The 21747-nt window shown below is 40.6% G+C and overlaps 1 protein-coding gene across 1 annotated transcript; it reads left to right on the top strand.

The window, feature by feature from the left end:
* Positions 1-10512: 10512 nt before the first annotated feature.
* Positions 10513-21074, top strand: LOC123357501 (uncharacterized protein KIAA1671-like). The gene is given in 6 exon segments (XM_045000682.1): positions 10513-12264; positions 13835-13928; positions 16025-17719; positions 17721-19277; positions 20206-20328; positions 21045-21074. Coding segments are annotated over 6 exon segments (5238 nt in total). The 5' UTR covers positions 10513-10525.
* Positions 21075-21747: the final 673 nt, after the last annotated feature.

Raw genomic sequence — 21747 nt, 5'->3', positions numbered from 1 at the left:
AGACAAATAGTAGTATATTAAAACCTGAATAAACAAATTGAAGGATTATGGGAAATAAGAAATAGAAGTGAAACTAAATAATGGAGATTTGTAAAATTAAATCCATTGGGGGGATTTTTATAAATGGAATGTCAGCATTGATGGTGAAATCTACATGGGACAGACAGATACAGTGGGAGGAGACACTTACATTTTTTTGTATTATTTCATAAATGATTTCCCCCAACTTTCTAATCTTTTTTGTCTCTTAACTCTCTTGATTTGTGGATGCCCTTTTACAAGCTGTCTAAAGTATGTATTGTTTAATTACCTGTTTTGCTCATATATGCCTTTTAAGGAAAGAAAAGCTTCTCTCTCTCTGTTGGTCCAATAAGAGAGATTATCTCCCCCACCTTGTCTCTCTAATATCCTGGGACCAACATGGCTACAGCATTATTGCATATTTGAAGGAAAGGGTTTGTTCTGCAGTTTAGTGTTTTTCCTTTAAATTAACTACAAATGTTTGCTTCAACAAATATTTAGTAGCAGTGATAAGCCTGGTGTAGCATGGTGGTCTCCAGATTGTGATTAATTTTACAGGCTTGATCAGATGTGCTGCACTACCTGTGTATTTAAGATGGAATATCAACCTTAATTTTAAATGTTGTTGCATTTCTGGGACTAAGTTGGGCATTTAATGTTGCTTAGCTGTAGTGCTTTGTAGTTTTTTGTTACCTATTTAGCTATTTTACCTTTGTAACTGTGGATTAAAACATTTAAATGATTAAAATCCTGGGTATTAATATGTAAAGTGTGAAGGTTTATTTGGGTAAGACTCTAGTTTCATAACCATAGGTCTAGTCGAACATATTCACATTTTGTGTGTGTGTATCTGAGTGATAGTTAAACAATGTACCATAGTTATAAATTTGCACAGGCAATAGCAAGGACAGATTTACAAGTGCTTGTAAAAGCTACTATTAATAGAACCGGCATGCTGTTTAACAAGACAATAATCTTGTTTTCCAGTGAGGGGAAACCTGAGGGTGGAGTAGTTTATCCTTGTAAAACAGTACCCCGCCCTTTTATTGCTGGTAAATTCCACGTAGACATATGAGAAAAATAGAAGAAAACTGAAGCTTTCAAATTGTAGAAATATTTGGAAAAATTATTAGCAAACAATATTTAGCTGGCTGCCAGTGTTTTGTGGGATTTGAAATGTGACTCTTTTTTTATAACAACCAGTTACTATATTTTTATGTGTGTGCTTATATTGAACTTGGTGCTATTGCTATACATCTGCATTTGGGACAATCAAAATTTTATTTACTCATGAGCTCATTACTAGGTGCTACTACTTTGTGGGTAAAGATTTTTGGGAATGTTTTAAAATTAAGGCCAGTGCAAGAGTTACTTAATTAGCCCAATTCTTACCAGGCGAGAGATCAGAACAGCTGATAATGCCAATTTTAATATAATTGATGTATCCTATTTCAGTGAATGAGTAATGTAATAACAACATGATACAGGCTCAAAACTAAGTAGAAAATACTTTATATGTTTACTGACTTCATTTGAATTGCCTGACTTAAATTAATTTGTGGAATGTTTATTTTGTCTGATTGCACTAATAATTTAGGTCACATGTTGTAATAGGTTCACATTTATGGCTTTAAAACTGTCCACACATTCTTAGATTGATCTGTCTTTTGTGTCTTTCACACATCTATGGTAATTGAGCTAAATGAGAATAAACTGACCAGATCCCATCAGCAATTTGCAAGAAGTGATGTAGAAAGCAATAAAAGGATGAGTTGCCTAAATAAAACGAGATCCTGGAGACAGTATTTTTAACAGTTCCTGTCTTTAAAGTGCATGAAAAAGAAAACAACTGCTACTTTAAGAATACTTAAGGTTAATGTGTATTTAATGGTGCAAATCTTTCATAGAAATAATGAAAAAAAACTATTTCATGTTTTGTCTTTGCTCATTTGTTACGTTTGTTTTCATCAGATTAGCTTTAATGGTTACTCAGTTCTGAGAAGCTTTTTACTTTTGTCCCTTTTCATTTTGAAATATTTTCTATTATAGGAGTAACCTCCTTTCCCTGGGATTGTTATTTGATCACTCTTTCCACATCAGATCCTTACAAAAATGAGCAGGACTTATATCTGCCCTGAAATGCAGAGGCAGAATAAACCTTATACTGCTTAGTATTCATCGTATTAAGTGCCTGCTTATTCAGAAATAAGGCAGGCAGCTGGCAATAACCATATAATTCATGATGGAAAAATTCTTGTGTAGTCTTATGTTCCTATTGCCCACCAGCTGTGCACAGCGTTCCCACTAATGTAAATGGGAGTTGTGTGTGAACAGTGGATAATATATGGCATGCTGAATGCACTTTCCTCATAATACTTCCTGTGGTGCAAGGCCTTGATATGGCCCAAAGGCAGAGCTTGTAGTGTGCCAGTACATAGGTTGCAAAAACTGCTGTTGAGTGAATAACTGTATTTTTATTTCTAATGAGCTATGCCAAAGTGCATTTTTGAAGATAAGTTACTAATATGAAAGCATCTTACACACCGTACATTAAATCATCTAAGAGCGAGATTTATTACAGTTGCAGGTTAATCGTTTGGATGCATTTTAATTTGTGCATCATAAAACAGTTTATAATCTGAACTCTGCCAGGATTCAGACTTCAGTTTCTCGTGTGTTCAGTGTTAGCAGTTTGCATTTCCTGGCTTTGTGTTTGCTTTGGACTGGTGCTTGATAGTTGTATCAAGGGGATTAAAAAGTCACCAGAAAAAGAAGCAGGAACTCGAACATGAAAATGGAGGGTAAATATTCTGTAAAAGTTTCCCGCTTCCTGTAGCTCCCGTTGTCCGGAAACGGCGAACCGTGGCCACTGGGAGCTGCGGGCAGTTGTGCAAATGTAAACAAATACTCTGGTGGCCACCAGTGGATTACCCTGAAGAGCCGCAGGTTGCCCTTCACTGAGCTATGTAGCTTGTGGAGAGCTGTATAGTTCATGGAGGGCAATAAAGCCTTGCCAACCAAGTAAGATATTTCAAAATTAAGAAATAAACTTCAGTAAGAATCTTCTGTTTACATGTATAGCAGTTTTTATTTAAAAAAATCACATGCCTGATAAACAGCTGTTGATCATGTTGCTTCTAAGCATAGGTGCCTTTTTCAGCAGCTGTTTCTCATTTTTTCTAAAAATGTTTTGTACTAAGCCAAGTATCCCATCTGAGTAATAAGAATGTCAAGCCCTGGAAATTGACTTGGCTAGATGAGGTTTATTGGCTTACACAAAGATCATGTTCTTCAGCATAAAGAGAACAAAAATAATCAGAGGAGCGAAATCACAGTGTAAGAATGTTGGCCAGGAAATAGACCTAAACAATAATCATGAGCACTATGTTCTGCATGTGTGTTCCCTGCCAATCCACCTCTTCATGTGTTCTGGTGAGGATAAGATACTAGTCCTTTTAAGAAGCAGTAACCACCCTCACTCCCAAATAAAATACCCAGTGTATTATATATGCAATTTAGCATACATCAAACTATCAAATTGAGAGAGAGCACTGTAAAAAGACCTTTTAATGTCATACTTGGAATATTCTTTTTCAAGTTCACCTTTATTTCGGAAATTATTACCACTAAATTGACTTTAAATAATTCTATTGCTCTTCACATAATTTTTTCAATATTTACATGTTGGAGACATATTAGTCAGACTTGGACTGTGTTTGTTAGGAAAAAAGAACATGGATGATTTCACTGAGATCTGTAAGATCCTGAAAGGGACAGATTGATTCTGATAAGCTGCTTGAGATAGTTACTATTTTGGAAGCAAGAGGTCATGGACTCAACTTGAGGAAGGGACTAGCATAGCATATAAATAGTTTAGGCAGAATTTCCTCATACACAAGTATCAGAGGGGTAGCCGTGTTAGTCTGGATCAGTAAAAAGCGACATACACAAGCTGGTTGAAATAGGAAACAAACTGCCAAAGTTAACGGAGTAAACTAACTTGGCTGAGAGCTGAAGACATGTTTGGAATAGTAGGAAGTGCTGGATATAGATACAATTGGATTTTTGGGACACGATTTAAAACTGGATATATTTTATTTACTAGTTCTCTATACTTTTTTTCCTTTCTATGTGCCCTACTTAGAGGTGTTATCTTGGTTCTTTTATCAAGTGCTAGGGTTGAAACTTATCAAGTAGTGGCTGAATGTACTGTCATTTTATACGAGAGAGATAGAATCTCACTGATATCAATGTGAAGGATTGCTACAGATCAAGGGTAGAATATGGACTTGACGTACTAACTAAACTTTAAGCTGTCATTATTTATTACCTGTTCTGCACTTTGACATATTCAGCATTACACAGTGAGAAAATGTTTTCTCCATTAGGACCAGTGCTATTTCCCTTCCTTCACAACCTTGCTTTTTTTCTTGTCTCTGTCTCTTTGCATGTGTCCTCTTTAGTTCCTTCTGCACTTTATCCCCTGCAGCAACTCCCTCCTTGTCCCGCTTCATCCACTGTAGTGGTGCGTGATGAAATGACTAATGCTGTCATTTCAAGTGTTTGTTACTGGATTTTTGAGTTAACACTCAAATGAAGTTAATGCCGGTAGAAGAGTTCACAGCTCACTGTCATTGTTTCAAATTGTCTGCAGACTCAGGAAGGTGATGTTTTTAGTTACACTTCTTTTGTTACTCATTTTGCTTACACGACATTTTTAAGGGTTGCTTTGCCAAAAAAAGCATTGCATTCTGCAGAATCTAAAAATACCACGTGGGTCACAAAAATATACAAAATGTGTTGGTGACTGACACCTTTGCTATAGATACTGTCTGACTGTTGACGGAAGAGAGACAGAGACGATTTCACTGATGCCACTTTTTGCAGCTGGCAATAGTCACTTTGCAGACACCTTCTGAAGAGGCAGCAGTTGATGGCCTTAAGAGGAACAAAGAATTTTGCAGTGACTAAATATGAACCTGCAGGCTTTGATCTGCTAAGTATGTTTAAATACACAGTTTACTTTAGCTTAAAATGTCTTTAATATAAATAGAAAATGTATAGGTTACATGTTGCTACTAAAACATTCCCATTTACTGCTGATGGTTATGCGTGTCCGCTTCACTAGCTGTAGAGTTGCCTTGTTAAGAGGTAACTTGGAAATAATACTCAAGCCAGTGGTTCCCAGTCTGTGGTCCCTCCATGGGTTATGCAGGGTCTGACCCTTGAACCAGGGCCGGAACACACCAGATGGCATTTTGGCACTTTTGCCGGATGGAGGATGCCATTTTTCTCTCAGAATGGCATGCTCCATACACTGTGTGAGAGAGGTCACACTGCAGGGACATCCCCACGCTGGCAGGGGTGGGGGTGTTCTGGTAGTGCTGGAAATGAAAGGCTCCAGCACACTTAGTAAGGTGCCAAAGGGATCCTGGGGAAAGAAGTTTGGGGCTCACTGGTTAGGCTATGTCTACACCACAAGCGCTACAGCAGCAGAGCTGCAATGCTGCAACTATGCCTCTGTAATGCTTGGAGCTTAGATGCTCCCTTTGTTGATGGAAAGGGTTTTACAATGATGTAGTTAATCCACCTCTTCCATCCACCTAGCTGGGTCCATGGTGGGGGCTCGCTGTCCCCCATCCTCACTCACTTTCACCGGGCTGGGGCAAGGAGTTGGGGTGTGGGCTGGGGGATGGGGCTGAGGAGTTCAGAGTGTAGGAGGAGGCTTCAGGCTGAGCCTGGGGCAGGGGGTTAGGGTGCAGGAGGGGGTACAGAGTGTGGGCTCTGGGAGAGAATTTGGGTGCGGGAGGGGTCTCCGGGCTGAGGTTTAGGGTTCGGGGGGGTGAGGGCTCTGGCTGGGGGTGTGGGTTCTAGGTTGTGACTGGGGATGTGGGCTCTGGGAGGGATTGGGGTGCAGGAGGGGGCTCAGGGCTGGGGAAGGAAGTTGGGGTGTGGCAGGGGGTGAGAGGTGCGGGCTTATATCAGGTGGCTCCCAGAAGCGACCAGCATGTCAGGCTCCTAGGCTCGGGGGCAGACAGGTGGCGCTGCGTGCTGCCCCTGCCTGCAGGCACCGCCCCCGCAGCTCCTATTGGCCGCCATTCCTGGTCAAGGGGAGCAGCAGAGTCAGCATTCGGGGAAGGGGTAGTGCACAGAGACCCCCTGGCCGCCCCTGCACCTAGGAGCTGCTGCCAGACATGCTGGTTCCTTCCTGGAGCCGTGCAGAGGGCAGGGAGGGAGCCTGCCTTAGCCCTGCTGCGCCAGCGACCGGACTTTGGCCTATTAAAATCTCCTGGATGGTTTTCACTAGCTACCGGGAGATTGAGGCCGATTCTGGGAGACTCCCAGCCAATCTGGGAGGGTTGGCAACCATAACTATGGCTCTCAGGGAGCAAACTTTTTCACAGCCCTGAGCAATGTAGATAGGTTGATAGCGTTTTTTTAGAGTAGTCTGGGCCTTAGTTATAGTAAAAAGTCACATTTTGATAAAAATTTGCCTTTTGAGGAAGAGCGCTGACTTTTGTCACAGAAATGAGATTTATAATAGAAAGTAAATGACTATAATTGAGATGAGTGCAAAGCCCAACATTTAATCCAAGACTGAGAAAACAAACAGTGAGAATCTGCAAACATTCATAAGAATTGGGTTTTGGTCTAGCTTTAACCCAACATCCATCCTTATGTGGTCACCACAATATTTCTATTTGTTCTGTTTGTTTCATATACTTAAAGCTTTAAAATATTGATGATAAAATAAAATATTCTTGCTTTTTACGTTCTACTGTAATTTTCAGCTTCAGTTATTGAAATCAACGAATTATTTTAAATAAATTGGGAAATTGAATCTTGTGTATTTAACCAGAAGTCAGCTTGTTAAATTGGAAAGCTGAAGCTTTTGACTGAGGGTATGTCTACGCTAGAAATGTAAGTTGACCTACATTAGCTGACATACAGCCACTGCAGTAATTATTGATGGTGCATGTCCACAATACCCTACTTTAGTCGGAAGTGCATGTCCTCACCAGGAGCGCTTCCACCAACCAAGAGGGGCAGTGTGGAAAGCTGAGAGCGTGGTCTCTCAGCTCTGCTGGCAGCTCCCTACCAGGAGACTGGCTGCACCACAGGCTCCCCCTCCCTCCACTCCCCATTACCCACCAGGATGTGGGGAAGCCGCCCTGGGCTTCTCGTCTCCCTGTTTCCCACAGGAAATTGGGGGGAAGCTGTTCGGGGCTTCTCGCCTCCCTGTTCCCCAACGGGAACCAGTCAGCCGTGTCAATTTCAGGGCTCCCTGAGCAGTTAAATTGACAAGGCTGCCCGGCTCCCAGCAGAGAACGTGGGGTGGAGTGGAGGGACCATCTGGGCTTCTCACCCTGGCTTCCAGCTGGGAGCGGAGTCCTGCTGGCTAGGCTTCTTTCCCGGGCTTCTTGCCCCAGCTCCTAGCCGGGAGGAGGGTCCGGCTGCTCAGCTGTCCAGGAGAGGGGGGTGCAGCTGGGCTTGGCTTCCCAGCTCTCTTGTCAATTTCAGGGCAGGAGCCTGCCATGAAAGTGACAAGACAGGATGCAAGTAACACAGTGTCTACATAGACACTGCCTCACCCTAACTACACGGACATAAGCCTTATGCCTCTCTTAGAGGTGGAGTTATATGTTGATGTACAGTTAAACCCTGTTATCTCGACGGCCTAGGGGTTTGCCAAAAGCCATCGAGATAACCAATGATCGAGATAAACCCCTATCCACCCCCCACCCCCTCCCTGCCCCCTTACCACGCTGCCTGCACGTGGCTGGATCCGGCAAAGCGGAGCCGGGCGGACGGGCGGACGGGCAAGCGGAGCCGGCGGGCGGGCGGCAGGCGAAGCCGGGACCAGGTATGTGGGGCGGGGACGGGCAGGGACCAGGTATGCGGGCCGGGCGGGTGGGCGGGGACAGGCAGGGACCGGGTATGCGGGGGCGGGGAAGCGGGGACCGGCGGGCGGGGAAGCGGAGCCGGCGGGCGGGCGGCAGGAGAAGCCGGGACCAGGTATGTGGGGCGGGGACGGGCGGGGACGGGCAGGGACCAGGTATGCGGGCCGGGCGGGCGGGGACAGGCAGGGACCGGGTATGCGGGGCGGGGAAGCGGGGACCGGCGGGCGGGGAAGCGGAGCCGGCGGGCGGGCGGCAGGAGAAGCCGGGACCAGGTATGTGGGGCGGGGACGGGCGGGGACGGGCAGGGACCAGGTATGCGGGCCGGGCGGGCGGGCGGGACAGGCAGGGACCGGGTATGCGGGGGCGGGGAAGCGGGGACCGGCGGGCGGGGAAGCGGAGCCGGCAGGCGGGCGGCAGGAGAAGCCGGGACCAGGTATGTGGGGCGGGGACGGGCAGGGACCAGGTATGCGGGCCGGGCGGGCGGGCGGGGACAGGCAGGGACCGGGTATGCGGGGGCGGGGAAGCGGGGACCGGCGGGCGGGGAAGCGGAGCCGGCGGGCGGGCGGCAGGAGAAGCCGGGACCAGGTATGTGGGGCGGGGACGGGCAGGGACCAGGTATGCGGGCCGGGCGGGCGGGCGGGGACAGGCAGGGACCGGGTATGCGGGGGCGGGGAAGCGGGGACCGGCGGGCGGGGAAGCGGAGCCGGCGGGCGGGCGGCAGGAGAAGCCGGGACCAGGTATGTGGGGCGGGGACGGGCAGGGACCAGGTATGCGGGGCCAGGCGGGCGGGGACAGGCAGGGACCGGGTATACGGGGGCGGGCGGGGAAGCGGAGCCGGGCGGACGGGCGGGCGGCGAAGCGGGGAACCGCGGGGCTGGGGAGCCGGGGAGCGGGCGGCTGGGGACACGGTGGGTCGGGGACGCGGGGAGCCGGGCGGCTGGGGACGCGGGAAGCGGGCGGCTGGGGAACCGCGCGGCTGGAGAGCCGGGGAGCCGGCGGCTGGGGACGCGGGAAGCGGGCGGCTGGGGAACCGCGCGGCTGGAGAGCCGGGGAGCTGGCGGCTGGGGACACGGTGGGTCGGGGACGGGCTCGAGATATTAGGGTTCGGCAAATCGACATAACGGATGAGAAACTCATAAGCCAAAGAGGGAGTCTGGCGGTTCCACTTGTAAACCGTCGACTTAACAGGATTGGCAAGTTAACCGAGGTCGACATAAATGGGTTCGACTGTAGTAGGACACTTAAGGCTTGTCTACATTACCTGCTGGATCGATGGGCAACGATCCAGTGGGGGTCGATTTATCGCATCTAGTCTTTGGGGGAGGGATAGCTCAGTGGTTTGAGCATTGGCCTGCTAAACCCAGGGTTGTGAGTTCAATCCTGGAGGGGGCCATTTGGGGATTGGCCCTGCTTTGAGCAGGGGGTTGGACTAGATGATCTCCTGAGGTCCCTTCCAATCCTAATAATAATCTATGATCTATGACTGCCAAGTGCTCTCCTGTTGACTCCGGTACTCCACCGGGGCAAGAGGCGCAGGTGAAGTCAATGGGAGAGCACTTACCACAGTGAAGATACCGCAGTAAGTAGATATAAGTACATCGACTTCAGCTACATTATTCATGTAGCTGAAGTTGCGTAACTTAGATCGATTCGCTCCCCTCTCCCCAGTGTAGAACAGGCCGTACATCAACTGGAGGAAGGCTGTAGTGTAGACACTGACATAATTAGGTCGACGTAAGCATGAACCTAACTGTGTAGTGTAGACCTGCCCTGAATGTACAGTATATATGCTTGCACAGTATATACTCCACCACACTAGATTCTGAATGTCCTCTGTTTATTCACAGGTCAGGTGTAGTACAGATCACTGAAGTGATTATATGTCCATGTACTTCATGAGATCTAAGGAAACTACTCTTCAGAATGAAAAGTGTTTCAGTTTACATGCTTCTTCAGTTACATATCTATAAGCAGACAATGCAAACTAGGGTAAGTGCTATCAAAACTTGCGGGCTTTGATGTAGAAAACATTTACTTCATATATTTTAATTGTTAGTTCTCTTAACTTGTAACAGCCAAATAAAATTTTAAGAATCTGTTCACTCTTGTGCTCGCTATCTTTTCTTTATGTTAAATATTCATTTCCATGCTAACCTATCAGAAGACTTAAGAAAATAAGGGTTGAGGCTGTGATATTGGAATACAGTTCCTTTTCAATCAAGTTTCCTGATGTTAATACTGCTGTCTGGCTGCCCTATTAGGATTAGCACTATGTTCTCTGATTTTTAGGATATCAGTTAAGTTACATTCTCCCTACTGTCTGAAAGCAGTTCATTTGATTGTATGATGCATACTGTAAACTAGATAGCTGAAGTGCCCGAATATTTAGAAATTAAAATTTAAAATTCTAACATAGTTAATATTTAAAATTTAAAATTCTATTTAAAATTATTATTCTATTTATAATTCTGAATTAGAATTTGAGTGAATTTCTACTTTTGCTGTCCATGCTGACTGCATATATTAATGCTTATGTTTGCTTTTTTATAGCTTGTTCTTCCTAATTGGATTTTTCCAGTTCTGTTGGATGTTTAACTATAGCTATGGCAACAAGAGTAGAGATCAACTCTGCTCTAGCATCCTTAACAATATCTGACTTAAATGAAATTACAAGTGAGGATAAAACACAACGCACATACATCAAGCCTCTTTTGGATGCAAGTAATAAGGCTGGTCAACCTTCTAATCCTTCGGCACCAATAATTCTTGAAGAAAAAAACAAATTTGGGAGCACTTGGAGACCAGCAACTATGCCTACTCCCGGATCAAGACCAAGGCTTTCTGCAAAGCCATTTTCTAAGGAGAAACCTTCAGATACTTTTGCGAATGTGAAACCTCCTGTTACTGCTCTCAAACCAAGTAATTTTTTCCCCAAGTTCTCTGTGTATGGACAGCCTACTGAAGACATGACATCTGCTAAGGTGTCAAGTGGAGATGTCCCTCTATTAGTAGATCAAAACCTAATTGAAAATGAAAATAAAGGCAACAATGAATTAGTCACAAATGTGGCCTTTTATTCCAGTCCCAGTAGAAATACTGTGATTCTTTTTGAAACAGCTAGCACTGAAAAATCCAAGGTAAATTTAACACAAGGTAAAATATCTGTTGATGAGCACAGAACACTTGGCACTGTACAGACAAAAGAGTGGCAAGGTAATGCAAAGCCTGAGATGATATCTCAGCCATCAATGACTTCCAGAAAACCTGAAGGTGGTCTGCATAGGCAAATATCTTTTTCATCAGACCTCAAACCAGTCTCTTGGAATCCTCACCAATCTGATGAAAAAAAACACACATGTGAAGATCCAATAGGTGAGAGAACCAACGATGTTGCAAAATATGCCAACAGCGAAGTTGGCTTATTAACTGAAGTGCAACGAAAGCTAAAACATAGACCTGTATCTGCTGTTTTTCTGGAATCGTTAAAAGATCAAAAGCATAGCAATTTGGAAGTCTCTGAAGAAAAATCTCCTACAGAGAAATCATGGGTTAGAAAACCAAGGCCTTTGTCCATGGATCTAACTGCCAAATTTGAAAATAAAGACTTTTCTCTGTGCAAGAAAACGTGTCCATCTGATGAGATTAAGGCGAATGTACCAGTAATTCACTTCACTGACATAGGCTATCAAGAACAGTCTGAAATGAGGTCTAAAGCTGAAGAAATAGATTTGAATAAAGGTGATCCCTCTAAATCAAATTTGAAATGTAACAATCAGGACATTGACTTTCTTGATGTTAAAAACAAATGTAGTGAGCAAAACCAGAAAGTCTTTCCAAAAGATTTAGACCCATCAAGCCCAAATTATACAAAAGACTTGATACAGATCTCTGCTAAAGATAAAAAATACCCTTGGGAACCTAAACAGAAATCTAAAGATGAACAAAATGAGAAAAAAATGGACATTGTAACTAACTTACATGGATCAGAAAAAAACAAGGAAATGGCTAATAACAAAAGCAAAACAATTAAAGAGGTGGAAATATTGGATCAAAAGGAAACTTCCAGAGTTTTAGCCAGTGAAAACTCTACAGATTCCTCAAAAAAAGAAAACAAGACCTTGAGGGGAAGCGTTAAAAAGCACATTTGTTTGTTTGCTGGCTCAGAAAGCAGCACTACTCCAACGGATACCGAGCCTCTCCCGGCAGCCACTGAGAGGGAAAACAGAAATGTGAACATCCAACAGAGAATCAGAGAACTGACAACAGAAAATACAGATGTTAAGCCAGGAAATCTACGCAGATCACTCAAGTCACGACCACTTTCTGCAGACTTAACAAAGAAGTAAGTTACAGAAGAGACTTTTAATACTTTACTCTTTTCAAGTTTTCAATTAGTACAAATAAAACAAGGCAGATATCACAGTTCCTCACTTGTAATCTTCAAACACAATTTTTGTGTTTCCAAAGATTCAAAATATAACCTGAGTTTTCATTTGTTTAATGTGCTCTTTTCACTTCCATTGTGTTAGTCTTACTATTTTCTTTTAGAAGTATTTTGAAAATAAAATAAATAATTTTTTGCATTTGGCACAAATTAGGGTAGACCTTTATCAGTGTTACCTCAGTGACACTATATACTGTCAGGTTTTGCGCCAGATTGGAATTTTATTTCACCTTCATATCAAGGTCCACAGATCCATGATTCTGCATCTTTTTCTGGAGGAAGCAGGGAAGCAGCTGAGACCTGTTACTTGCAGGGCAGGGCTTAAGTGCCCTACAACTGATGTTTTGCCTGTTTAGAGCAGGCGGACACTGCAGAGATCTGTGGTGTAGAATACTATTTGAAATAATAAAAATAATAATAATAATAATCGTAAAGGAAACAGGGGTTTTGAGTTTTAGAAGGACATAGCAATCCCAGTTTGGCATAGACTTTATTTTGATGAATCCGGGTGCCTTTCTTCTTACTGATGAGGCCTACTTCTTTGGTGCATGCCTCTTTACATCATGTCAGGCAATCCACTAAGAAGTGGAAGTTAAAACCCTATAGATCTTGCTTTGCTCTCCTAAATAGTGTGCTTGTAATATTTTTGAGAGATAATATCTTACTGGCTTTATATGTTCAAATTTTCAAGTGGTACAGTTTAACAAATAGAAATCTGAAGTACATATTCCAAGGTTAAATTTGCTTTCCAGCATAAAGTTGGATTTTTGATGATTACTGATTTGTTTTTATGTGGGGAGGTGCACTAGGGTTGAGGATGGTGTGGCAAAGTCAACACACCTGAACCCAAGGCCAAAATCACAAAGCAATACCAATCGAATGGTCCAGATTCTGTACAAGACAAAATAAAGTGGTTCAAATAGTCTCTGCAGCATAAACTAGGGTAATTGAGGAAATCTTCCCAGAGGCTATTCACTAAGAAAATGCAAACATCGGAGACAGTATAATTTTTCTGAAGAATTTGGTCCTCAAATACTGCAATGATGAGTGAGAGATAAGAGCTTGAACCAAATAGAATTTAACGTAACAGTAAAGTTTATGCAAGAAACAGTGGGAACTTCAACCCATTTTTCAGTAGTCTACTAACTAAATTATGTCCTAAATTCTAGATCATTTTTCCCCAAGATATAGTTTATTTTCTATCTATCTTGTTAACTGTAGAGAAGGTTTGGGCTTTGTCTGCCAATAGTTCAGGCACACATAAGCCATTGAATCAAGATAAGATTTGTGCTGTGAAATAATGTGTTTTCTCCAATAGCATGTATAAGAAATTAATTGGAGCATTTTAAAATTATGTGAAAAGAAATACGTCAACTATTGTGCATTTGAAAAATATGCATATTGGGCAACTAACTAAAGTTGTTTAATGTCATCTATACTTAAAAGAAATAACAAATTTTTGCAACAGGTTTTCAAGCCCAGCATCAACCAATGAAATTAAACAAGAGAAGCCTACTGAATTGAATAGTGATGTTTCTAGTGAAACACAAGAAAATCAAAAGGTAAGAAAGTGGCACTAACAGACTTGGTCTTCCAAACAGAATTGTATTTGTAGTTTATATAGCACTATGCTGTGTCAAATATGGCTATAGAAAGCAACGAGTTAGAAACTGCCATTGTGAGTATTCAGAATGGCATAATCTTAATAGGCTTACCTTGGTAATTCCTTCTTTAGGCCACCCTTGTAATGTACAGAAATCATGTACATGTTTGGTTAATATATATATGTGCAAAACTATAGACAATGACAATAGCCTTACACATATTAACTTCTTATGAAACTTCTGAAGTATCCTATATTAATTCAAGCTTTTATAATGTATCATTATATTAAACATGTTTTGCATTTTCTACCAACTCCTCCTGTAACATTTAATTCTAGTGGTCTATGACAATACAGTGCTACATAAAGAATCTGTAGTGTCTTATTCTGGCCACTTTTAAAAATTGATGAATCTATACAATAACTTAGTTTCTAAGCATAATACTTAAGTTGTGCAAAATATAATTTTTTTGCTTAAAACTATAAAATCATTGTGTATGTGAAGATTTAATATTGTTATTTTAGGCATATTTTTCCTGAGTCCCTTGATGTTTGGGCATGGATCTTTTTTCTTCTTATCTTATTTGGTCCTGGTTACATCACAGTACTACTTTAAAGAAAAACACCAATTTGATATAAGAATCTAATGAGTTAATTTCGAAGAAGAGTAATTGAACAATGAACAAAAAATCCAAACTTTACTTTTTTATAACTCTTTTGGTTAATGGGAAGCTACTCTCTTCACAAGTTGACCTAAAGTAGGACTGAATAAATTTGCTTTGTCAATTAGAAAACTCAGGAAATCAGAAAGTTTTTAAAAGATTTATAAATAAATTCCTCAGTATTAATTTTTTTATTGAACTAAAAGTCATTGAACTAAAACTTTTTTAAAAAGGTTAACTGAAAATTTGAGAACTAATTTTTTTCAATGCTTTCATAGGGCAGAAAGACTTACTCTATCATCATGTACTTCCACTGTGAAAATTACTAAAATGTTGTCTTTATTGCAATAATAACAGATACAATCACTGAATGTAGATACTGGAAATGTCAGAGCTCCCTAAAATTGTTTTGAAAATATACATGTGCACCCCCAAATCTGTTTAACTAACTTAGTTTTTCTTTAACACTATTCCTCTTCTAACAGTGGCTCAAGTTGTGAAATGTGCTCAGAATTGCTTGTCCCCCCCACCCAGTAGCAGCTGTTCTTCATTATTTCCTCAAACTGCAATTCCTCATTATTTTATATTTTATTCATAGCCATTAGTAAAGTGCTCTTTGCCATAATATCTGTCTCTCTCAAACAAGAATGAATTAATCCTTGCCACACCTTGATGAGAAAATTATTATTTCCCTTTTTAAAAAGAAAAATTAAGGCACAGAAAGGTTGTGTGATTTGACCATGGTTACACAGGAAGTCAGTGGCAGACCTGAGGATGGAAGCCAGATCTTCTGAGTCCTATCCCGGGTGGCTCAGGCAGACCATCTTTCTTTCTTCTTATTTCTTTCTACTAGCAAGTTCTGACTATCATTCATGAGCCTTCCATCCCTTACTGGTCTATACCCAAGATTCCTGAGGTCTCTTGCATGGCAGTATGGAGTACTAATCATTTATTCATTTAGCTAGCCAGTAATACCATTTCTTTTGGGAAAAGCTGGCTTTTACAAAATATGGTATAAATATTTATATTCTACTGTATTTTGGGTGGCAGTGCCTTTTCTGGAGTATAACTTGGCTTCAAGTAATCACTACAGAAAATATACCATGAAAGTCTGAATTCAGGAATTCTTCATGCGTTTAATTTTAATTTGTTATATTAAAAACAATCAAATGGTAAAAGAGTCTGATGTAAAGAGGGCTTATCCTGGGGTTTGCAAGTTTACCTTACACCAATATTTGAATCTGTTTGTTAGTTTGCTTAGGGAATAGAGTGTGTGTGTGTGTGTGTGTGTGTGTGTGTGTACTAGATACATAAATACATACTAGGTAGTACAATGTTGCAGTTCATCTATTTTTTTTAATCAACTTCTAACTTTTGAATTTTTTTTTTTAAGAGTATGGAGATGAAGCCTCCTCCTGGAGCAGATTGTACTGAGATCTGTGCTATTGGGAATCAGTGGAAACCACGACAGACTGTAAAAATATCAGAGAAAGTTGATCAGATCGAAAGAAAAGGAAGCTTTCTGAGAGAGAGGCAAAATTTCTCTTTGCAGGGTGAAAACTCTGTGTCAGCCACAAATAACTTTGAAAAAAAATTAAAACCCACCATTCCTGCAGAAAAGACACATTTAAAAACTGTCCGAGCCACCATGTTTGACCACAATGTCCAGAGGCAGAATGTTGCTGCTGGTCACCCTGTAGTTGATCCTACTCGAAAGCTGACTAATGAATTTGAAGGCAAATATGATGTTGTGACTTTACTAGGCCATAACAGAAGATCTGGGATGGAAAAAGAATTACAGGAGAAAACTTGTTCAAAGAGAGAGGATCACAGTCAGTCTGATGTATCAGGATATGTAGCGGATGCAGAAAAACGTGGAAAAACAATTTATCTAAATGAAGACAAGAAAATTTCTCATGCAGTTCCAGTGGAAAAATATTCTTCATGTGCGAAATGTGAAAAACCCACTCCTAAGCATGTAGAGGACTCTCTAATTTACCAACGAATAGAGCCAAGATATGAAATCCTTCAGACTTTTGGTAAAAGAGCACTTAGTGAAGCTATTACAGTAGTTCCTGAAGATAAGGCTGTGACACTCAGAACTAGAAAATCTTCTGTGAAAGAGAAGAGAGAACCTGATGGGAATGTCTTACATGCTGATGAGCTGTGCGGGCTAGATAATAAAACTGACCCATTGAAAGAAGGTAGTTTTATTTCAGAAACTAAAGACATGTTGGAAACTTCTACAAAAAAGTTTACTTTTAAGGAACCTAAAGATACCTTCAACAGCAAATGTACTTTCCATGAACAGATAACCGAGTACAATAAAAATCAGAGCGAACTGGTATTTATAACTGAGAAATCATCTTATGCTATAAACAAAAGTACGGATTTGGGGACAGCAAATGAAAAAATGACACAATTGCATCCTGAAATGCAAAAAGAAAAGAATGAAATCTCTTGCACAGATAAAACAGAGAGCTCTAACGTGACCAAATACTTTTCTGAGAGAGCTGGTATAAAACCAGTTAGGACAGATGGCTATGAATCCAGAGCTGTCTTGGGCCAAGATGTTGTTTCAGCCAGTGCCAATAAACATGGGAGTCAGATTTCAGTGCCTGGATATAGCCAATTGTATAAACCCTCCATGGACCAGCATCCTAGCACAGAAGTAATAACTGCTGATAAAGAGAAATCCAGAGTTTTTGGATTAAGGAAATATCCAGACTCAAATTGTGTAAGAAAAGATTTAGGCTTAGATGTTGCAGCCCTTGAAAATGAGAGATACAAACTCAGATTAGTAGAACCAGAAGAAAAAGTCAGAAGAACCAGTAGTAGTGTTTCTGACCTTAAAATTTCAGAAAGATGGCGAAGGAAGACCTTGCCTCAGGACTCTAGCAAGCTAGAAGAAGTTGGCCCACTAACTCAAGAAAGTATTAAAAGGCTGAGTAGAACAGATTCATTGCAATTTGATGAAGGTGCAATAATGAAAAAGAGTAAAAGAAGCAAAGATGGGATAGAATCAAAGGAGGTGAACCACACAGTTTCAGTCAGTCCTGATTATTTGAAGAAGCAAGTTTCTCCCCTTTGAACCAAAGGCAACCTATTTTGCAGTTACATATCAGATTCCTGGTAAAAAAGAAAAAAGCTCTGTAAGTACTGTTAATGCAAATGAAAATAGCCAAATTACTACAGTAGTTGAAAGTGCACCAGTTAATCTGAACTCTGGTTCTTCCAGAAGGTCCAAGCCTACATCTCAGCAATCCTATAAAAATGTACCGAGTACACATTGTAAAGATAAGTCCCTAGAGGAATGTGTTAACAAGCATTGGGCTAAAGAGGAAGAACAAGATATTCTAAGTTTAAAAAAAATATATCCAGTGCTTGGAGAGGATGATAATAGGAGGTCTTGTGAGAGAGGGCTGGATCATGCTAAAGAGAAAATTATAGGTGTTGATTCTTTCCTCTTAAAACAGGGCCTGAAAAATACTATTCAAACTGATCTTAAAGGTAGTGGAGGAAAAGTCTCCTCATACCATGAGGCAAAATCCATGCAACACTTCAGGCATTCACACAACGACAGTGAACTATTTACACACAAGAAGTTTGGGGAAGACAGTCACGATGTGTTCAGAGTAAAGACTGAAGATAAGTATAGATCTAGAGTTCTTGATATTGATGCTCTTATGGCAGAATATAAAGAAGACTACATAAAGGCCAGTGACATTCAAGAAAAAAAGGATGACCAGTTCTCTGAAGATCACAGTACGTTTTATTGGGAGATGTCAAAGTACAAAAACAATGTGGCTGATAAAATTCCACACAACTATAACTGGAAAGATTGGAAGAACTTGGATCAATTTGCTAGTATCACTAAACAAGGTACCTGTGCAGAAGAACACCACAGGCCTGAGAAGTTAACGCTACATGAAAACAGCAAAGAAAAACTGGAGTCTGGTAGCCAAGAATGGAGTAAGCAAAAGTCCAAAGACAGAAAATTCAGTCCTCCCCATTGGGGAAAGCCTAGTTCACTTTCAGATAAACTTATAAATTCACCTGCTGACTTTGTTGGTACCAGAAAAAAGACATTTATTATTGATGAGGATCAAGGGAACAATTTAACATCTAGGCTCCAAAATGCAAAGTACATAAATAACAAGGTACAGCCTGCAAATACTATTAGTGTGGACCAAAAACTGGAAGTCAGTTTAGCTTCTAATTCCTCCCCTGATGGTGGTGGTAGTGGCGGTGGCTTATTACAGAAGAAATTGTTCACAAAACAGCAGTTCACAGAGATGTCTGTGGATGATGACTGGCACAAAAATATAATGAGGATCTCTGTAAATAAGAACAAAGAGAATGCAAACAAAAACTCACATGAGAGTGACTTTTCCAATACGAAGAGCAAAGCTGAGTGGAATGACTATATATCTGGTTTTGGAAATGCACTACCAGATTTAAAACGATCATACTCAGAAAAGAGCCGTCCTGCTAAAGCAAGAGGCAGCATGCCTCTGATGCAAGAAGCAAACGAAAGAAGGGACCAGCACCAATTGAGGCAAAGCTTCCCATTGGAAAATGAAGAAAACAGATTGAAAAAGAGGAGTGCATATCAACAAGAATCTTTCGCCCATGAAAATAAAAAGGTATTTACAAGGCAGTATTTGTCAGAGCACCTCTCATAACTGTGAAAGTGATGAAGATATTTTGTCATGATTGCTTTCAATCTTGCTGCTTAGAGCCGGATGCTTAGCTGGTGTAAATCAGCTTTGCTCCGTAGATATTGGTACTAGCGTAAGTGTATGCCAGGTGAGGATTTGGCTTTCTGATTCTTCTTTCTTTCTCTTTAATTTCAAAAATCATAGTATTACTCCTTACAGGGAATATCTCCTTTAAGAGCCAATACTGTAGTAGATATGTAGTATTCTTTAAAAAGTGGCAAATTACTTACTGACAATATTAAACTACAGCTTTCTTTTGATGTAGAAGTATTGTTTACAAATTGAATTCTTAATGCTGTAGGCACTATTTGTTAAATCTTTATAGTCACAGCTTTATAAGTCAATAAATGTAACGTGTTTTGAATCAGCATCTCAACTGGGCTGGGGTTTTTGCTTCAGTGAAGGGGAAAACTTTTTGTATAGATGAGTTGGTACTTTCCCTCCCCCAATCTCCTTTCCAGCTACTGCTTTTGTGGTCTATTCTCTAAGTGCTGGCAGAGGGAAACCTACTAAGGGTTCTCCTAACAAAAAGGAATTAATGTGCATCACATGCCCAGGCAGGGGTGCTGGAACTAGGTGTGCTGGGAGTGCAGCAGCACCCGCTGGCTTGAAGTGGTTTTCATCATATACGGGGTTTACAGTTTTGTTCAATGGCTTTCAGCATCCCCACTATACAAATTGTTCCAATGTCACTGTGCCCATGGAAATGTTGCATAGAATAAAGTTTTTCTGCTTCAGTTAGCCTTCCTTGTTTTGTCTGCTTTGTGAACCAACTTTGAGCTTTCTATGTAGTTCTCATATTTGAAGTAAACAAACATTTTAAGTGGTATTTTTATGTACTCTTTTGAAACAGGACTCTGAAAAAGAATGGACCAAGCAGCATTCTGACAGATCAGGTGGGAAAGACTTGACTGTAGTACCTATCCAGAGAAGAAGCCATAGCTTTTATAAAGACCGAAGAGCACATAACTGGACGGTAGGCTATTATTTCTTTGCATATTCCACTCATCATCAGTTGTCTTTTTTTGTGACATTGAAATATCAACTACTCAGTGTATCAGGACTTCACAGCAGTAGGAGCAAATACACTTGTAACTTCCAGTGCAAAATTTTACATCAGGGTAATGTTGTTTTCCCCATGGGGTATCTTACTGCTTTCACATTTGTGTTAAATCATGCAATATATGTAAAGTGCATAATTAATTCCTTTCTAGATTTTAAAGGGACACTTTGCAACTTTTACACCAGTTTCTCATAAAACCTTGGATTATTTAAAAGTAAATGGATTTTTAAAATTTTTTCACCAGTTACTCTTTGTCCCTGTTTGCCTTTTATTTCTCAGCATGGACAATGAAAATCAGTTAAGTAACTTTCACTTTTGTTTGTAGCCCATTTTAATTTCACATTTTCAGTGATACAGTATTGGTTTTTAAACACCACAGTGATGTTTTTGTTCAAAACTGTTTTGTTGAAATTTTAAAAACAAAAGTTGTGGAAACATTTCTGTTCTTAGGTTTTTGAAACCTGTTTTTACAAAATTAATTTTTGGGTCATGTTGAAGTTGAGTGTCCATTTAAAATAAAACGTTGTTTGCATATAATGCTATGAATATAAAATTATTATAAAGTACATGTAATGTAACGTAAAGTATCCATGTTCATTTGTCAACCAACTCAAGAGCATGTTTTTAAGGACTACAATGATGGGAGGAGTTTGAAATAAGAAAGAAAATGAAAAATTAGAATACAGCAAGAAGGAAGTACACAATGTAAAAATCCAGATGACTGCTAAATTTCTATTTCAATTTCTTCATAAATTATTTTTTTTACCAGTAAGTGACTCCTGCATTATTTTTAACATCATACAACAACTAGCCCTCTAAATAGCACTGACAATTTTATTTATTTATTTATTTTTAACAAACGTGCTTTTTCCAGAAGTTTGACACTTGACTATCTTTTTAAATTATAACTGGCTAAAAAAAGTTGAGATGTTCTGCCTAAGGACATAACTGTGCAGTGTTTTGTTTGGGAAATGAACTGTGTGGGTTCCCATGTGGTCAGATACATCTTGCACCTATTTTCCTTTCTTGAATCATTTTCTGCAGCCCTGTTGTAGGGACTTATCTACTTGCAGAACTAAGTAAAATGCCAGTTGACATGCAAAAATGAGAAATTCTGGCTTGCTAAGGTGATAAAAATAGTTTTTAATTTTGAAATTCCCCTATGTGTACTTACTCTGAACTTTACTTTTTAATCATACCAGATGTTTAGAATTGTCCTTCATAGTTTCTTATTGTATATTAAGAATATGTTTTTACATCTTTACCTCCCTGATTCTTGATAAATTTAATTAAAAATGTCATGGAAGTTAAAAATACCCATGTTTAATAACT

The sequence above is a fragment of the Mauremys mutica genome, unplaced genomic scaffold, assembly GCF_020497125.1.
Source record: "Mauremys mutica isolate MM-2020 ecotype Southern unplaced genomic scaffold, ASM2049712v1 000702F_np12_subseq_1:117054_obj, whole genome shotgun sequence".
Classification (NCBI taxonomy): domain Eukaryota; kingdom Metazoa; phylum Chordata; order Testudines; family Geoemydidae; genus Mauremys; species Mauremys mutica.
This window is presented reverse-complemented; position numbering and strand designations above follow the sequence as displayed.